Source organism: Nyctibius grandis, chromosome 6, assembly GCF_013368605.1.
Source record: "Nyctibius grandis isolate bNycGra1 chromosome 6, bNycGra1.pri, whole genome shotgun sequence".
Classification (NCBI taxonomy): domain Eukaryota; kingdom Metazoa; phylum Chordata; class Aves; order Nyctibiiformes; family Nyctibiidae; genus Nyctibius; species Nyctibius grandis.
Window position 1 is genome coordinate 39037900 of NC_090663.1, and position 17732 is coordinate 39055631.

General features: G+C 41.5%; 1 protein-coding gene across 1 annotated transcript in view; it reads right to left on the reverse strand.

Annotated features, from left to right (window-relative positions):
* Positions 1-16661, reverse strand: part of WWC2 (WW and C2 domain containing 2) — a 110632-nt gene extending 93971 nt beyond the window's left edge. Inside the window, exon 1 of the mRNA XM_068402757.1 lies at positions 16201-16661. Coding sequence (XP_068258858.1) covers positions 16201-16331 — 131 coding nt within the window. The 5' untranslated portion in view covers positions 16332-16661. The remainder of the gene's footprint in view (positions 1-16200) is intronic.
* Positions 16662-17732: the final 1071 nt, after the last annotated feature.

Genomic DNA, 17732 nt, shown 5'->3' on the forward strand with positions numbered 1-17732 from the left:
TTTGAGATACTAATTTTTCCTCCAATTCTACACGATATTCTTAGGTTCCTTGGGAAATTACTTCATATATCATTCAAGCTTTTAAAACAAAATGTATCTACTTGGAGGCTAGACTTCTGACTCTCCTCCTATAAACAGTCACCTAAAACAATTTCCAGAAGTACTGGAAAGCTTAAAAGTAGGCGGACTGTAATTAAACATGAGTCAAACTTCTAATCTATTGAAAATGCCATTAGGTGCCTGCATGCATTTCAATGCTTTACCGTATATTAAGTAAACCAATGAAAATAAATACAAGGAAAATTCACATTCAGTCAGAATGTGTATGAGCATGGAGTCTGACCTAACAAGAGGACAGATTTCGAAGCTCATGACAGTCCATGCAATTCTTTTTTAGCTTATCTGCAGGCACTCAGCATGGATAAAGTTCTATTTTAGAAAGTATGTGAAAAGGTTACGGAAGAAAGAGAGGATCGTGATTATTCACAGTCCAGCAAAAATCTGTTTTCTGCATTTTAGACTCTAGGGATTCCATAGCAAGTTTAAGAGAAGAAGCTGGAATTTCCTGATCTGGCAGATATAACCTAGGGTGGGGGAAGGATAATTCTCAAAAGAGCTTTCAAATGTGGGCTTGGAATTTTGCCGGACAGAACAATGATTGATTTAAATCAGCCATAAAAAGGGAGATTTGATCTTCTGTCAAGTCTTTGAAATGGTAGAAGTTAAAGAGGAATCATCAGTGCTGCGTGCTTGTTTAATGAAAAATCCATTCTTTTACGTTTAGTTCTAAACATTTTTAATGCACTTGTGGGCTGACCATTCCATGCTTTCCATTGTCAGTATACCAAGCATCTCTTTTTATGCCATGCTATGAAGAACTAAACTTTTATAGGCAAAAACAGTGAGGAAAAAGGGACTGTTTTGCAATAAAATAAAGCACTTGCATTCCTTCCTAAAGGTGATCTGCATAGCTGTTCCCTGACTTTTTCAGTATACAGTATATATTTTATCCTCTCCCAACCCAACTCCTGTTTCATCAGTTTTTACACTGAACAAGTAGTGGGAAAACTCTGCTCTTTATTGGAAGTCCAGGTGAAAGGGTCCAAGTTCTTTTTTTGCTGACTTCACTGCTTCATGCCAAAGATACAAAAAGCATTTCATTTTGCCCATCACATTTTCTCTCCTTCACCTTACTACTTTCTCTGTGTTAGAGTCATTATATTTCTATTACTTGTATTTACAATTAACAGATTGTAACAAGGTCTCTGGTTTGGTTTACATAAACTTACATAAATAGCAGTATCACTTTAAAGAACAGAGACATCCACCAAATGGTACCAGAGCAGTCTCTGGGTACCAGTGGAGCAACAGTACTGCTCATTTCTTAACATGACAGTAGTATTTCAACCATGATTAGCACTTTGCATCAACACATACAAGACATTCTCTCTAGAAGTGATTTCTGCTTTCAAGAATCTAATCATAACAGCAGACATATTTTGTTTGGAATCGTAGAATCCATAACCACCAAAAACCCTAAAAAACAAACACTGTCACATTTAGTATTTAATAATGACATCTGACTTCATTTGACTGGAGCCTGCAGAAGAAATGCATGGCCTTGTGCAACAGAGACAGATAGAGTTTGCAAAGTAACTAACAGTGTTGTCTTCTTGTTTTTCCATGCCTGGATTCTTCTTCCCATTGTCCCTCTAAAGCCAGCTGCTGGGAGATACACAAGGAAGCAGCAGTGCTTGGTGACCCTCACTGGCAGCCAAAGCATTAGTCTGGTTGATGGAGCATGGCAATCCACTGTGCCAGCTGAAAAAGCAGGCTAGAGCATTTTTTGATCCTTTCACTGGGCTTTGGGAAGACAAAATCTCTTCCTTTCACAAACCTGACTAGGAAGCTTAATTGATGTCCAAAGGACCTCTGCTGTACTGACACTCGCTATGCTTAGGCTATAACCAAAGTCCTTTATGATTGGCCCAAGTGCTTGTGAACAGGTTGTAACTGTGAGTACAGGTAACTGCTTCAGACAGTAGGGACACAGGCAAAATGATCCATGTGACGTGATGCTCCTGTGATACTCACATCAGGCAGAAAGACTATCAGTAGAGCAAAATGGGACAGAGTATAGCTTGCAGAGCATGATTTGCAGACACTGGGTGCACAATAAAGGTAGAAAAGGGTCAGAGAAATCTCTCAGCTGAGGTATGGGGGATGTCTGTAGCCTGCAAAGTCCCTACTAACAGAATGCAAGGACTGAAACACTCCAACCCTGATCTTCATGTCTTTGTTCCCTTCTGTTTTGCTTCCTGCAGCTGCTATATGCCTCAGAAAAAGAAAGCAGAAGGGGTGAAGCAATTTCCAAGGGCAAAGGCAGCCCAAAACACAGCTAGGGCCTTCTGAACTCAGTTTTTGGGGATCTGCAGAAGGCTAAGCGTGTCTTTGCGGCCCAAAAAGCAGAACTAACACAAACTGTACAGAGCAAATCACGCTCCTCCTGCCAGTCGCTAATAATCCTAGTTGTGTTGTTCAGCTGCCAACAAGCTAAAATGTACTGCGGACTTCAGGGCATTGAGAAATGTTGCATTATCCTGCTGCCATCACTCTTACCCACCTTTTATTTATTCCACACTACTCATACAGATGGAATGATGTATTTGAACAGGCTAAGACCCACTCTTTCCATCACACTCCTATCTTCTGATTATTCACTTGAGCTATTCTCTGAATGAAAAAAGATCAAATGCTAGGAACAGAGGGCACACAGGACATGGCAACTGAAGCTGGGAACCGCTGTTGATAAAAATCTGAGAGGAATTTATGAAGATTACAGATAGTCTTTGATTGGTTAAATATTTCTAGCGCTAGGCACGCCTCTCAATGCTATCTAGAGGACAACAGTTACATTTCACAGGAATTTCTACAGCTTTGTTTCTTTTTATTTTCCTGTTTTTTCCCCCAGAAAATTTTCAAAATGTTTCATTTTCAAAACTGAAACCTCTATTTTCCTGTTGCCTTGGGTTACAGCAGGTAAGCAAACAGGCCTGGGATGTTCAGGTACCTCTTCATCTCATTCATTCAGGAAGATGGATTTTCAATAGCACCAAGTCATTCTGAGACAGGAAAGGGACTGGAATCAGATTCTTTCACATTCCAGACAGTATCCTGACTAACAAGCAATAAAATCTTCCCAGTCTTTCACACTCCCAAAAGGGCCTCTGACAAAAATTTTTCATCAAAATAGAATATTGGAACATTTTATACAGGCTTATCAACACTGCAACTTCTGAAAAAAGCTGTTTATTCAGAATATTTCAACCAACTTCAGCTGTCACTTTGTCTTATGACATTCATTTTCTCTCTTCTCTTCTGCCTGTCTTGTTAGCGACAGTCCAATGAAATGTCCACCTGTGGAAAAACACGCAGCACACTACTGCCATACTGATATTTTCAATCAATTATTAAAGCAGTATTGCTTTTGTACACCACTGTTATGGATGTCACTCAGAGCTTTCCCTATGACAAATGCATCTCTTATAAATTAAACAGTTTCCAGTCCGTCAGCAACTATTAGTACAATAATTATTCATTACATAATTTACAGCTTCCAGTGGAAGAATAATGCAAAATAAACAGCATCTTTAGAATTTTTAAAAGAAGCATCTCTGTACATCTTAGCTTGAAATGACACACTTCTTTTAAAAAGAAAAAAATTAAAGATCGAATTACTGTTCTTCCTAAAATTTCAAGAATCTAAGAGAACAAACTATGCAGTACAAAGAAGATTAGAAAATGCTAGGATCATCAAGAACCCCATGTAATTTAAAGGCAACTTCAAGATAGCCCCCAATCAAACAAAATATGCAGCCAGCAGGTCAATTCTTTCAAGTATTCATCCACAGGTAGTAATTTAAAAAACAATCACAGTGGTGAATAAAAGCTGTTATGATCTATGAAGTACAGCAAGGTGCCATTGAGGAGAGTTGTTTTCAATCATCCATCTCTGAAAGTGCCTTCTGGAACAAACTTTAAAATGCCATCCCTTCCAAAGTCACATTTGAAGGAACAGACAAAAAACATAACTAGATGCTTCTAGTACATTTAGTAGTAGTAACTTTAACATTACACTGCAAGTAACATAGCCCACATGCAGGTATCTTTAATAAACCAATCACTAGATGTAATACACATTTTCCCCATCAAATTCTAAAGTTCAAGTTACTAGAAGTACATGCTAACACCTGGGTGTTAGAGACCTGTTCTGATACCACATAGAGCAGAGTTGGTGTTCAAAGTGGGAAAGAAATTTAATTGCTATACTTTTGCTTGTAGGATTGATAACTAGAGCAAAATGAGGCTTTAGGTAACTAGTACACCTGCCAAAACTAAAATAAAATAAAAAATGAAGTGTTGATTAAGGGGACACTTCTTTGTTTTTTCTTTTTTTTTTTTAAATACTAGCCACATTAGGCACCACAACTATGACCAGAAAGTTATACAACTTTTCTGCAAAACCTGACTGACAAAAAAAAGACATGAAATATCAAGTATAGCAGGTTCTAAAGATTTTTGAGACAAAACCGTTAACTGTTTTATATTTGTCCTCAAAGCTTATTTTCTTGCCAAAATCTTGCCTAGAAAAATAAAGTTTTGATGGCTTTCATGTATTCTGAGCAAATGGGCCAGCCAGGTTCTGAATACAAATCAGCAACCTGCCACACAGAAGTCCACGGCTCATTTTAGAACACTGTAAGCCATGCTAGCAAGTGAGGCAGAACAACCACTAGACAAGCAAACAAGAACATAAACAAGAACCAGAAAGCCTAATCCATATCACCATAATAATTTGTTTTGCTATGAGCAATTCACCTTCATTAATTTAGCTAATACAGCAGTGTACCAATTAACAACTCCTTAGCAAACCTCAAACTTCAGTTTACTGAAGTCGTTCTCTCAAAGAGTAGATACAAAAAGAGAGCCTAGGGATTATAAATTACAGAGGAAAACCAGAAAAGAACACTCAAAGCTCAGAAACTTGAACAAATCATGTTTACTGTGTAAGTTCCTGTGTATTAAGCCTTACTTACTGCAGTAGTAAACAACTGACTGCACTAGCCTGCCTAAAAGGCTTACAGTGTTTGTGTGCTTTGCTGCATCCCATAATTTCTCTAGTCATTTGAACACTATTTCAGGAATGTCCTGTAGAGGTCTCAGATGATTATTCACATCCATAGCATTCTACTATTCACCAGAATGACTGTAAATGTGTTAACGGTTCATTTCAAACATTGCAATACTCACAACACAACAAGAAGAGGTCTTTACTCCTTGTCAGATTGCTGTCTTGAATTGCATCCCCTTACATACAATCATTTACTACTCAATGCTTCAGCAAATATATTTTAAATATTTAACTTCTGTTCCAAATTATCCTTCTTCATGCTGTAACCCCCTAAAGCACCACCTCAGCCTGCCACTTCTCCGCAAAACAAAGGTGGCAACTGCAAAAGAATGTGGGAAATACAAAAAACTTTGGCAAGACTCCTAGTGTCCAGGAACATTAAGATATGGAAACACTGAAGAAAATACCTCGATTTCTGGGGCTTCTCTACAGGTCTACATTCCAATCCAGTAAATTAAAGGGAACGCTATTATTTACTTCAGAAGGGTGAAATTCAAGTCAGACCCTCAGAGATGACATCATCCGAGCAGTATCCTGTTTTCTCTCTTTCACTCCAACTCTATGGACATTCCAATTCCAGTTTTGGCAGTTTGTCACTGTTCACTCTGGAATTTAGTACTGAATAGTTTTGTGCCTTAAACTCGTACCGTAGCTTATTTAGCAAATCTCTCTGGGAGAAGTCCATAGCACTCCAAACTAGAATTGTTCACCACTGCATAATACCATCCAAACTAAAAAGGGGGGGTAAGTGCAAGTCTTTGCACTAGAAATCTCAAGGAACAAAAAGCCAAAACACCATTTAGGTCAGATCCTGCAGACGATCAAACTGTCCGTTACTAGGAAAGGGATTAAAATCAATGCAATGCCTCAGAAAAAATACAATCCTACATAATATTTGCAAGGTCATACTTGCAAATTTATCACAAATCACTGTACAAGATGGCATGTGTTAAAAGAGAGTCACTGACAGAATGAGCTGAAAAGGACTTGATTTTTCTGTTTGGTAATACGTACTGAGAACACATTGCATAGATCTTGGGAATATGGGGGTCAGATTTGGATGGACAGTGGACTTAGGTACACCTGGGAATACATCCCCAAGAGAACACAAAAAGCATAATTAAGTCCCATATAGTCCTCAAGGCAGAACCATGACCTAACTCCTGTTTAAGCTTTAACAACAAATTAAGAACGCAAGTCATGTGTTAATATGTTCCTACACAGCCATCACTTCCTAAAGAAAATAAGCTACTAAGCTCCTAAACTTCTGAAGGCTCTTGAGTTTCCCACAGGATGCTTGCCTTATCTCTTTAAAAATAGCAAAAAATTTAAATTACATTATTTGGTGCTGTACCAAGAAATGATGTATACAAAGATACCTCAAGCTGGGTATTCATCGTGTAACTCAAGACAGCCAAAGTATTTTAAAATTTAAACCAAATCCCAACTAACAACACACATTTGATAAGAGAATTACAAGTACACTTGAGTGATGGATGATTTATGGGACAGAAATGTCACTTAGCTCACGGGGAAATTTTATATCGTACGCACCTCAGACAAAACTACCAAAGACCAAATATAGGTCCAAGCAGCTTTATAAGCAAGAGTAATCACAGACTAATTCACAGAAGCAAAGTCCATTAGATTCCATTACATGTCCCACTTTCCCCACTGCCCTCCCAAAAGCAAGAAAAACATTCAAATGTTCCCTCCCTAGTTCAGCTCCCAGCTACTCCAGCCTTACTGCACTACAAACCTCTCTCCATGACAATTGCTCTCCACTGGATCTTTGTGGAACAGAAGCCAAAACCAGCACCCTCTGGTCAGGCTCTGCATTGGTCAAGCTACGAGGACAGCAGCACGCACCTGGAGCTCCTACGCAGTCAGAACAGCTCATGAACGTGAATCAAATCACAGGATGAGACTGTAATCATTTGCTAAATAACAGCATTTTAAAAATCTAGTTCGTAAATCTGAATCACATTTCTATCTGATGCACAGTAATTCTTAATTAACTAACTGGAGTTTTGCACAGGGTTATTCTAACAGGAATTAAGAGTTTTCAGAGAGACTTTTTCTCAACACCGGTGAAAAGGCAGAAAACTGTAAGTCTACATAAACCTTTTTAGCATAATCAAGGAAATCTGAATTAAGAATTAAGGAACTAGTCTTTGAATAAGAGTACTCTTTCTGGGTCAGATCATCAGGCCATGAGACAGGCACTTCTGGACTAGACTACAGTTTAACAATTGATGGTGTTAAACAAAGGAAAAAACCCACTCCATTGTTTCCTCATCAAGAACAAATAAATGTCTTTCCCTGACAATTTTCTGCAATCCACCACAGACAGTGAGCAACGTTACAATGCCCACTTTTTCAACTGAAGTGGGCCATACCTCCTCTTCTGGAAGCATTAGAGAACCACATAGCAAATCATCCTGTCCTCTGATGACCAGAAGCATCCCAGAGAATGACAGGCAGAAGCGACCAGAATTGTTTCTCCACAGTGTGATCCCAATAAATACACTGCCATACAGCTATATGACAGGGGACACCTGCGCTTTGGTCAAACCCTGTTACTTGACAAGATGCTGCAAAGACATACACTTGCCACATAGCTAAAAGGCAGAGACCAGTCATCATGCATTGGGCATATTTACTGCCATATGGCATGATATGCTTGTACTCAATCTGCAGAACTTCAAAAGTTCATCTGCCACATAATTAAAAATACCTGCATCTTTGTCAGACATTCCCAGCTCTATGAGGGAAATAAGCTCTTAAGAGAAAAGGGCAAGGCATTGAATCAGAGTAAGAATTCTTCACAGGTCAGATCTGTAGGCCATAAGATATGCTTATCTGGACAAGACTACAGTTTAGCACTTAAAAGTACTTTAAAAAGAAACAATAGGTGTGTAAAGTACTGTTCCCTCATTAACACCATAAGAAAGTTGCTAATACAGAGAGAGTGTCCTAGCAAGATTTAGTTAAAATACAGCTTCTTCTAGATCTTCTCCACTATACCAAAAGTAAAAAAAACAAAAAAAATTGGTATTTCTAGACACCGAAAGCCTGATTATCGGAACAAACAGCATATCATGGAAGGCATCCCAGTATGGTGGTTCTTTTTGTTCTCAAATAAAGATTGAAGTTTGACTTAATGAATTGAGAAAAATAGCACAGACATATCAAAGCAGGCCCAATGTACAGTATTGTATAGCATACAGCAAGAGCATGCAGAAATTTTAGTTTGCTGTCCCAAGACAATACGTCTTTACATACCCAAACAATTACTTTGAATACAATATGTATTCAGAGTTGATGAGATATAGTTGCCTTTCTTCCGGTACAAACAGTATCCAAGTTCAAAGGATAGCATCTGGTCTTGTTCTATGAGATGCAAATGATTGTTTCAGTTGACAGAATACATTCATACCACTGACAGACTGCCTCTAGCCCAGAAGTCCTAACCAACCAAAAAATTCCAAAAGCAAATTAGCCTTTAAAAAGTACACTTAAAGAAGAGGGGGGGGGGCAATCTCTCCCCCAAGAGGCCCTTTCATTAGCCTTTTAAAAACAAGAGCCAGAAATTGACTAATGGTTTTGCTCAGAAAAAGTCCTGGGAAGAGCACTAGTATTCAGCAACACTCAAAATGTGCTACTTAAAAAGACCCCAACCCTACACCAAACAAAACAAAACCCTGCAAAATACTCAAGCAACACAAAAGGGAAACCATAACTATGGTATCACTCCCCTTTTCAGCCACTGGTTGCTCCTTCCAAGTGAAGGACAAAGTCAATTTGTCAATACAGATGACCCCCTCAAATACATGAAGACAAATGGCTCCAGTTCACTTCACACAGTAAAACATTCAGTCTTGAGTTACACCATCATTCTGGTGAGGTACTTTGCAGGAGTCTAAAACACATTTTATGAATAATTAGAAAAAAAAAATGCACCAAAGTCAAAGAATTTCTGATCTACTTTCATACACAGTAGAAGTTACCTATTCATAAGTATACTGTCAACAGCAGCACATTCCTGGAACACAGCATCTAATTCTGCAACCGTGCAATGACAAAATTTCTCTTCAACAAGAGCTTCACAGTAACAAACATTTAAAAAGTCAGTAAAAAGTTTGTAACATCATAAAGGTTTCTTGGTGACAGAAAACATGTCTAGGACCAAGATGTCTGTGACAGTTGTACTACTGGTACACAGCAAAGCAAAGGTGAACACAAAGACACACAACAAAGGAGAAACACAACAAAAGAAATGGACACTTAAGATGACAGTTCCATAGCAGCTAGGATTGATCTGCATCTTGGTTTCTACAGCACCACTCTCCCCTTTTGCTCCCAGCTCTGGACTTGCCTCCTGCCTCACACCAGCAATAGAATCCATTCAGTGACACAACAAGCCGATTCTGCTGGAAAACAACCCTAAAAACAAGGGGTTTAATTTTAGCAAATCACCTCCTGGGGTCAGGTGGCAGGAGAGGGACAGGTAAACAGAACCATGACTCGGTGGGCTGTATTACCCCTCTACAAGCCTTTTCCACTTCCCTTGCAGGCCACTGTAATAAGAATTTACACATCCCAGCGTATCAGTTGTGGAATCTCAACATTGTTTCTATTTGTGCCTATATGCTGGTCCATTTTCAATCTTTTCTGTTAGTTCCATGAGTATTATTCTAGTTTTTAAGTCACCTGTGTGATATAAAAATTGTGAAATCTCAAATACCTATAACATTTTTTAGACTAAAAAGAAAAACGTAAAAAAAAAAAAAAAACAAAACAAAACCTATTTCACAAAATTCAACTTGTCTCTAGATGTTACAAACACTAGTAAGTGGAAGTCGAGAAATCCTCTTATCTTACTCTGATAATCTTCATAACATGTCCAAAGCGTAGAATTTTAACTAAAGGGTTGAGCACAAATTACTTAACTGGAGGAAAACAAGAACTCTTAATGTAATCTGTACTGATCTCTAAAGTTGTAAATAATTTGTCCTATTTGATATCTTTATTGACCCTTACCTGTAAAAATGAAAACTTCTTTCAGAGCATTTCTTCAAAGTAAAGCCAGTTCCCCTTCTCTGAAAATGTAAGATAGCTCTGAAGGATTCCTTCATTTAACCATATTGTAGTAGGACAACATCTCTAGCAAACAGCTCACCTCCATTCACTTGAGAAAAGGTCTCTTTTCCTTCATATGTACAACTTCTCATTAAGGCTTATGTTGTGCATGACAACTACAGTAATACCATCTTGTAAGTCAAGATAGGTTTTAATCTAAATAGCTCCAGTAGGCAAGTACTACAGACATGGCTCTGGATAAACCACAGCCTAGACCAGTTGCCCCACTTTACATACCAGGTCACAGTCCTTGGCTTTAACCAGTGGTACATACTTTGCACACATAAGCAAATACTCTGTAGCACTTCCTGACTTGTTAACTTCACATGATCTGAGATGAAAGATACAGTACAGCCCTATCACTTCCAGAGAAATAAAGAATAAAAGTGTTATCTCAGAGTTACCATAGCCATTTTCACTAATGCCAAAATCAACAACACATAGCCCCAAGCAAATGACAGACTGGTTAAAAACCCCACATACACAATCACTATGTATTTTAACACTGTCTGATGCTATCACAGCTATATTAGCACTGTAATATTAGAATTCTACTTTACACTGGATAAACAAATGAAGGTGTCAGAAGTTCAGACACAGCTAGTCTCTCATTGCAAGTTCAGTACTTGCATCACGGGTTTTATTTTGAATAAATATACATCAATTAAGTAAAAGCAGTTCCCAACCTGTCACTGAAACCAGAATGAGATACCAGACAGTTTCACAGGGAATATGCACATTCCTGAGCAGGCAAGGAGACAGGAACAAATTATGTGGAATTAGAATGAAAACCAGCAAATGATACTACAGGATGAAACAAGGCAGAAAAAAATATTTGGGGAAAAAAATTGTTGTCCTATCTCACTAAAGGATTATTGCAAATTGTATGCCTTGGGGTGTCATCAAATGATCCTCTACTGATTTTCCAAAATAGGCAGGTGACTATTTTTTATTAAGGTTAGAATTTCATAGGGTATGTTGAGGCTATCATTTAACAGCTCCACGTCACCGAAAACATAAAAGCCCTACTCCCTCCTCATCTACTAGCAAACAAGGGAGATGCAAGGGAAAATAGAAAGGGAATGAGAAAGGGAGCCTTTCAGTGATGGTTTGCCATTAAATTCAGTCTTAGCAAGCAGCAGCCTAAAGAAAGGATTTATCAGGTAATTGCTCTAGTTGTACCTTAAATCAGCAATGTTGAGATTTGCACCTATAATTAAGACCCATCCCTTTCAAAATGTAATGACTAACACTTCAATTTAACATCATTATTCTTCAAAGGACAGATGAATCCTACTCCTATTTCTTGCCTAAATTTTGTTCCCTCCCACCTACACAGAAGTTTTAACATTACAGAATTTTTCCTATTTTAGCTGAAGTCCTGCAATCACCAGTTTCACACAGGACTGTACTCACCTCAGACACTTCAGACAGTAAAGGTTATTCTACCCTTCTATCACAACACAGCTTACTTCCATGCAAAAAAGAATTGATCCAAATGTATTTTCCAGCCTCTGATGATGCCTCCCATCATGCTGTAGCCTCTTCTGCTTGCCTCGTATTTGCTACCTTTAACTTTTACCAGCACAGTATCTTATATGCCTCCTATTTCTCCGAGTCTCCACTGTGACTGGAAGCCTTCTACCACATACCTCTGAGCTACAGCAGTGCCCAGGAAAGAGACAGGATGAAAGTCCCCCTGCTCAAGTAACTTCAACCTCAGTATCTTCCCTCCTCACAACCTCTGCTGTTCATAGAACAGGCGAAAGCAAGTTCCAGTGAAAAAGTAAGGAACAAAGTGCCTTTCTTTTCTAAGGGAAAAGGGCACACAATGTTGAAACCTAATAAAGGTTCTAATTCAGACAAATCTTGCCCAAGTTACAGAATTCCATAATAAAAATTGCAGTGTTTTCATCTCCCCAAAAGATGAAAGCAGCAATGGAAACTGCATTCCCTCTCCACATCAGCACAAAGAAAACTTTCACAATCTCTTAACTGGTAAAGTTCTCTAGTTTCTCCACATCGGATGTTTCTCAAGCACTTTCTTGGTTACATAGTTAGCAAGTACTCTAGAAACATTCTAGCAAAAGTATACTACAAACTATTTCAAATGTACAAATATATTTTAAACAGATTTTTCTCCACAGTGGAAAAAGAAGTGAAAAGGGGGCAGAAAAAAAGGATAGCTCACTCCTTACCACTCTGACAGGAGCGTAGATAAACATTTAAATAAAGATCACTTGCAGCTTCAGAATTTGTGATGTGGAACTCATTTTAGGCAAGCTATTTAAAAAAAAAAAAAAGATATCTGTTTTGAGTCAGTGGTGATCAGCAGTGGAGCACAGACAATTTACTGTGTAGAAACCAAGATATGAAAAGCCCTGCATTCCTGGTGAGAAAACCATACATCATCCAGCTGTTGAAGATTTGAAGGTACTGAGATTCCTATCTCCTATGCCACTCGTTCCTCCTTGGTGCTCTACTCTGTTGGTTCCACTAAGGAAAATAACAAACATGAAGCCTACTTAAAATGTGTTGAACGATGGAAAAACCAAAAAAATTTCCTTTTCAAATTTCTTTCTCCACCCCAAGCCCCTCTATCAGAAAAAAAAACACATGAACACCTTACTGTAACTCAGTATCCCACGAATTTGAAAGTGTTTCAAGGGAACTTCAAAAAAAAGTATGAATTTCTCTAACCCTTTCTCACCTTTTCATCTGGCTCATCCTCTTCAGTCCATAGTTGTCTTTTTATAACTTTGTCAAGTAGTAGCAGGATACAGTTGATATTCTGGGCTATTTCCTTCCTTACAATAAACCAGTTTCAGAAGAACTGTCAAGATCAGTGAGTTCTCAGTTTACGGTAGCTTGGAGGAGTCACAAACAAAGAAATAACATCTATATATTTAGCAAGTGAAAATGTTTCTACAACTCCCACATTCTTGCCTTTCTCTTTCTCACGTTTTATATCTTGAAGCGCCCTCTCTTTTGGGCCACCAGTCTTCAAAACAGATCAACACAGTACCCTAAGCGTTTGGAGAGAAAAATCACTGTTCAACAGTGCAAAACATTAAAAACACCTGAAGAACAGAGCAATTCAAATAGCTTCCACAACACTCCTAAAACACAAGCCAAGTCACTCTTGCCCTTACAAGTGTGAGATTCTCTGTGTCAACAGGATTACACAGATAAACAAAGTGGGCAAAACTGAAAACTGAGCCCCAAGCTTGCAGCTGATTTGAGGTTTTTTCCACAGCTGTACACCAGTCTATCATTATATTAACAGACCTGTGCCATATAATTAGTAACAAATACATGTACTATCAGAACAGTCTAGAAAAGCACATGAGAAAAAACATCACTATATTTAAAAAACAAACCCTCACACAGAATTTTCCAAGAAGCTTTGAAATATGCCATTTTCACCTGTCAGCTTATTTCTAGACATGAATATTTTAAACCAGTAACAAAGAGGTTCCTAATGATGCTCAAATACACCTGGCAAACCACAAGACATATGGCTGGTGTCTCACAGCACTTGTCTTCAGTATTTGTATCTTCTAAATCAAAGAGGATAAAAATTATTTAAAAACATCAAGTGTGACTTTTCTATGTAATCATCCAGGGAATGCAGTGTAACAACAGCAGAAGGAATATCGTCCATAAAAACGTATCCATTCTACACTTGCTTTACCAACAAAAGATTTTAGAAGCCAAGGCACTATGATATTGATATAAAGCACTATGATACTTTATGACACTTTTCAATTTTTCTGTCAGCCAGCTCTAATTATGTCCTGTACAGTTTCCAAACATATATTCTCTAAATACCTGGAAGATACAATAGAATCTAGAGCAAAGTCATCACAGGACTTTCATGCATTTCTTATTCACTTTTCCAAACCAGGTCACCAATATAAATACAGACCATAAATACAAATATTGCATATATAAATACTGTAAGCTGCACATTAAATGGGTTTGTCAGTCTCTCTCTGTGCAGGCAGTTCAGCTTCACAGTTGAGCCATGTACACTAAATCATGGATTCTCTCAAGCACCTAGGGCAAAATCCCTCTTTCTGTTTGTTTTGCATGACTAACATAGGTTAACAATTATTTCAAACACCACTCTTTCTGAAAAAGGTCTTTACTTCCTTAGTTCTCATTACAGATTATCAAGACTCAGGGCTTGATTTATCTTTCACCTGTAATTAAGATATTAATGAAACAATATTTATCCTATCCCTACGGGATGGCAAACACACAAGTGTTACTCACTTAGCTGTTCACTCTGTTAATTAGAGCGAAGACTCAAATTTTACCATCAAATATGAACACTCTTGAACCTTCCAGGACTACAGAACATTCAAGAAAAAATTTAAATTAGTACACTCATGAGGCGGTATTATAACGAGTACACTCCAATGTCACATTTTGCTTTACCTCAATCATACCATCTTGTATTCTGGTTTGCAAACACAAATTACAAGTCTAAAACAAAGCAAAACTTCAAGTCCACTATTTCTATAGACAGTAAAACCAGAAGTTTTTTTATTGTCTGTGGTAAAAAAATAAATACTCAATCACCTGAGAAGGCCAGGTGTAATAAATAACACTGTCCTGTATACCTTACCACCTCACTAATATTTACAAGGTATTTAACATGCTTTGAAGTACAAAGGAATTTAAGTATTAAGTTTGCTACTACTGGAATTTGCTGTTATAACAAGTAGGACAGCGAAGTAGGCCTAACACAGAGTATGACGCTTGTCAAAACTTTCCTTGTGCAACTTACAGCCAGCAAGCTTCATCACAACTACCTTTTCTAATTTCACCAGAGAAATACAAACCAAGGCCTTCATTTATAATTCAGTGCAGCTTGTTCCATAAATTTATAATGACTTTTAAAACTTTTTGATAATTAGACTGCACTGTTTTCAACAGCAATATTTCAGTTCATAATACACACAAAGTTTTGTTTAATTACTTTTCAGGACCACTTTGGACAAAATACACGTTTTACAATAGGTATCTCGGGCGTCTATCATCCAGCTATTAAAAACAACGAGTGAAGCCTACCCAAAGAGCCAGAATCCCTCCCCAGCTGAAAGACCTGCCCTGGTGACTCCGGGGCGAGCAGCCTCTGAGCTGGTTACCTCGCTCACTGAAGTACTTCCAAGGGAGCTTTGCGGATTTAAGGTGCTTAGACCTGGAAAGGGCAGCAAACACCCCGGGCTCCGGCTGGCGGGGGGCTCAGAGGGTTTGGGTTTGCTGAGGCCTAGCGAGCACGCGAGGCCTCCTGCAGCCCCAGCTCCTTCTGCGCCAGCAGTCGAGACCTCTCCGGACGGGCGGGCCGGGCCGGCCGCGGGGCAGGCGGTCTCCGGGGCCGGGGCGGGGGGGCCACGGGAGGGAGAGGCGGCCGGGACGCTCCGCCGGCCGTGAGGGAGGGAGGCGGCCCCGCACCGCAGCGCCCGGGGGAAAGGGATGGCGAAGAGCCAGCGCTTTGGTTTGGGAGGGACTCGCAAACTTCGGTACCTGTCGGGAACTCCCCAAACGCCAGCGACCCCCGTCGCCTCCGGGAAGAGCTCTACACGCTTCCCCCCCCGCCCCTTCCCCAACATCTGCTCACGCAACGGGCTTAAAAACAGGCTGTACCCATGCCGATGGTAAGGAAAGCACGGCGTGCCTGGCTGCAAAGGGGCTTCTCCCGCCGCTCCCCCGTCCCGAGAGGGGCACCCCTCGGCGCACCCGCCCAGCCCGGCCCGGCCCTCCGCGCCGAAGCTGCCCCAGCGGCGAGGGGCCCGGCAGCGCCGCCCCGAGCCCACCCCCCGCCCCGGGCCTCGCCACCTCCCAGCCCGCGCACCCACCTGTCCCGGGGGTCGATCCAGCTGGTCTGTTTGGTGTTGTGGTCGATGTAGAAGACTTTGCCGTCGTAATCCCTCGCCTCCTCCCAGCCATCGGGTAAAGGGAGCTGCCCATTCCCCACTTTCCTAGGCATGGTCGGGCGGCGGGGGTAGCTGCTCCATAGGGATAAGAAGAAAGACGGGAAGCGGGAAAAGCCCCCACCCGAGCTAGCGGGACGGGGAGAGGGCCAGCAGCGGGCCCGGAGGCACGCAGCGGGCCGCTCACGGAAGCCCAGGAAAGCCCTCCTCTGCGGCCGGGTCTCAGTCCACCATGCCGGGGCTGCCGCCTTGCCTGCGCCGCGGCAGCCCGGGTCAGGGTTGCCGGTGAAGCCCAGCTGCCGTCTGGGCGCGGGGAGCCCGGCTGCACCCAGGGCGGTCGCCACTCATTAGCATGAGATTAGCATCCATCTCATCTGCATGCACATTCCTCCCGCCGCATTCCTCAGGGTTAACCCTGCCGGCGCTGCCTGCCGCCGCCGGGCTGGGCAGGGCCGGGCCGTGGATCCGGGACTGAAGACGTCCAGCGGCGGAGCTTGGGGGGCTGGCCGGGGGCAGGAGCGCGGGCAAAGGCAGCAAGGGAGGGGGGCGGGGCCCTCCTCCTGCTCCCTGCTTCCAAACGAGCACTGCCCGCGGCGCGCAGGGGCTCGGCTGGTGCGGGGGTAGGAAACAACCACCTGAGGGGGCCGGTGGCCTCACGGGCCGGACTGCCAGCCGCCGGTGCCCCCACGACTTCGGCTCCCGGGCGCTCAAGCACTGCGGCTACGTCCCCGCAGAGTTTTTGGGCAGCTAGGAGGGAGGGCTCGAGAGGCCCCCCTCAGCCACCACCACCCCGCGGGGGCGAGCGGCGCGAAGGGGCTGCGGCGCGGTGAGGCGAGGGAAGCGACGCTCCGGCCCGGGTTCTGCCGGCCTGGCGGCGCGTCCCTTTGTCTGCGGACTTGCTGCCAGCCCCGCATCAGGTGGCGCAGGAGGCTTTGGGGAGGGGGATGACCTGGCCCTGGGGTCACGGCGAACGTGCCCCGGGAAGACAGGTTCACCGCCGCCTCCATGCCCTGAGTCGTGGGGGTGTGGAGAGTTTCCTTTCACTTCCATTCAGGTCCTGCTAACCTTGCTTCACACCCTTGGGAGCGGGTTCCTAAAAAGGACCTTGACATTTAAAATCCCTGAGTTCAAAATTTAAATAAAAAAAGGAAACCCTTCTTTAACCCCCGAAGTACCTGAACTTACTGCCTTTTTTGTTTGTTTGTTTTTAACAGAAGCACTAGTGGAGAATACGTGCACACACCATTTGTGCCCTGGACTGCTCTGGCCCAAAAAGCAGGCAGCTAAGTCGCATTAAGTATAGAAACCAGGTGTGAATTACTGTATGTTTATCTCACATTTGCCACAGGAGAAGAGTACTCCAGGCTGGTTACCATGGTTCAGCTGACAGAAGGTAACTTAATGAGCTTTATTAATTTGCATGTGTATCTGATTCCCAAGATTTGGCACCAGAAGTA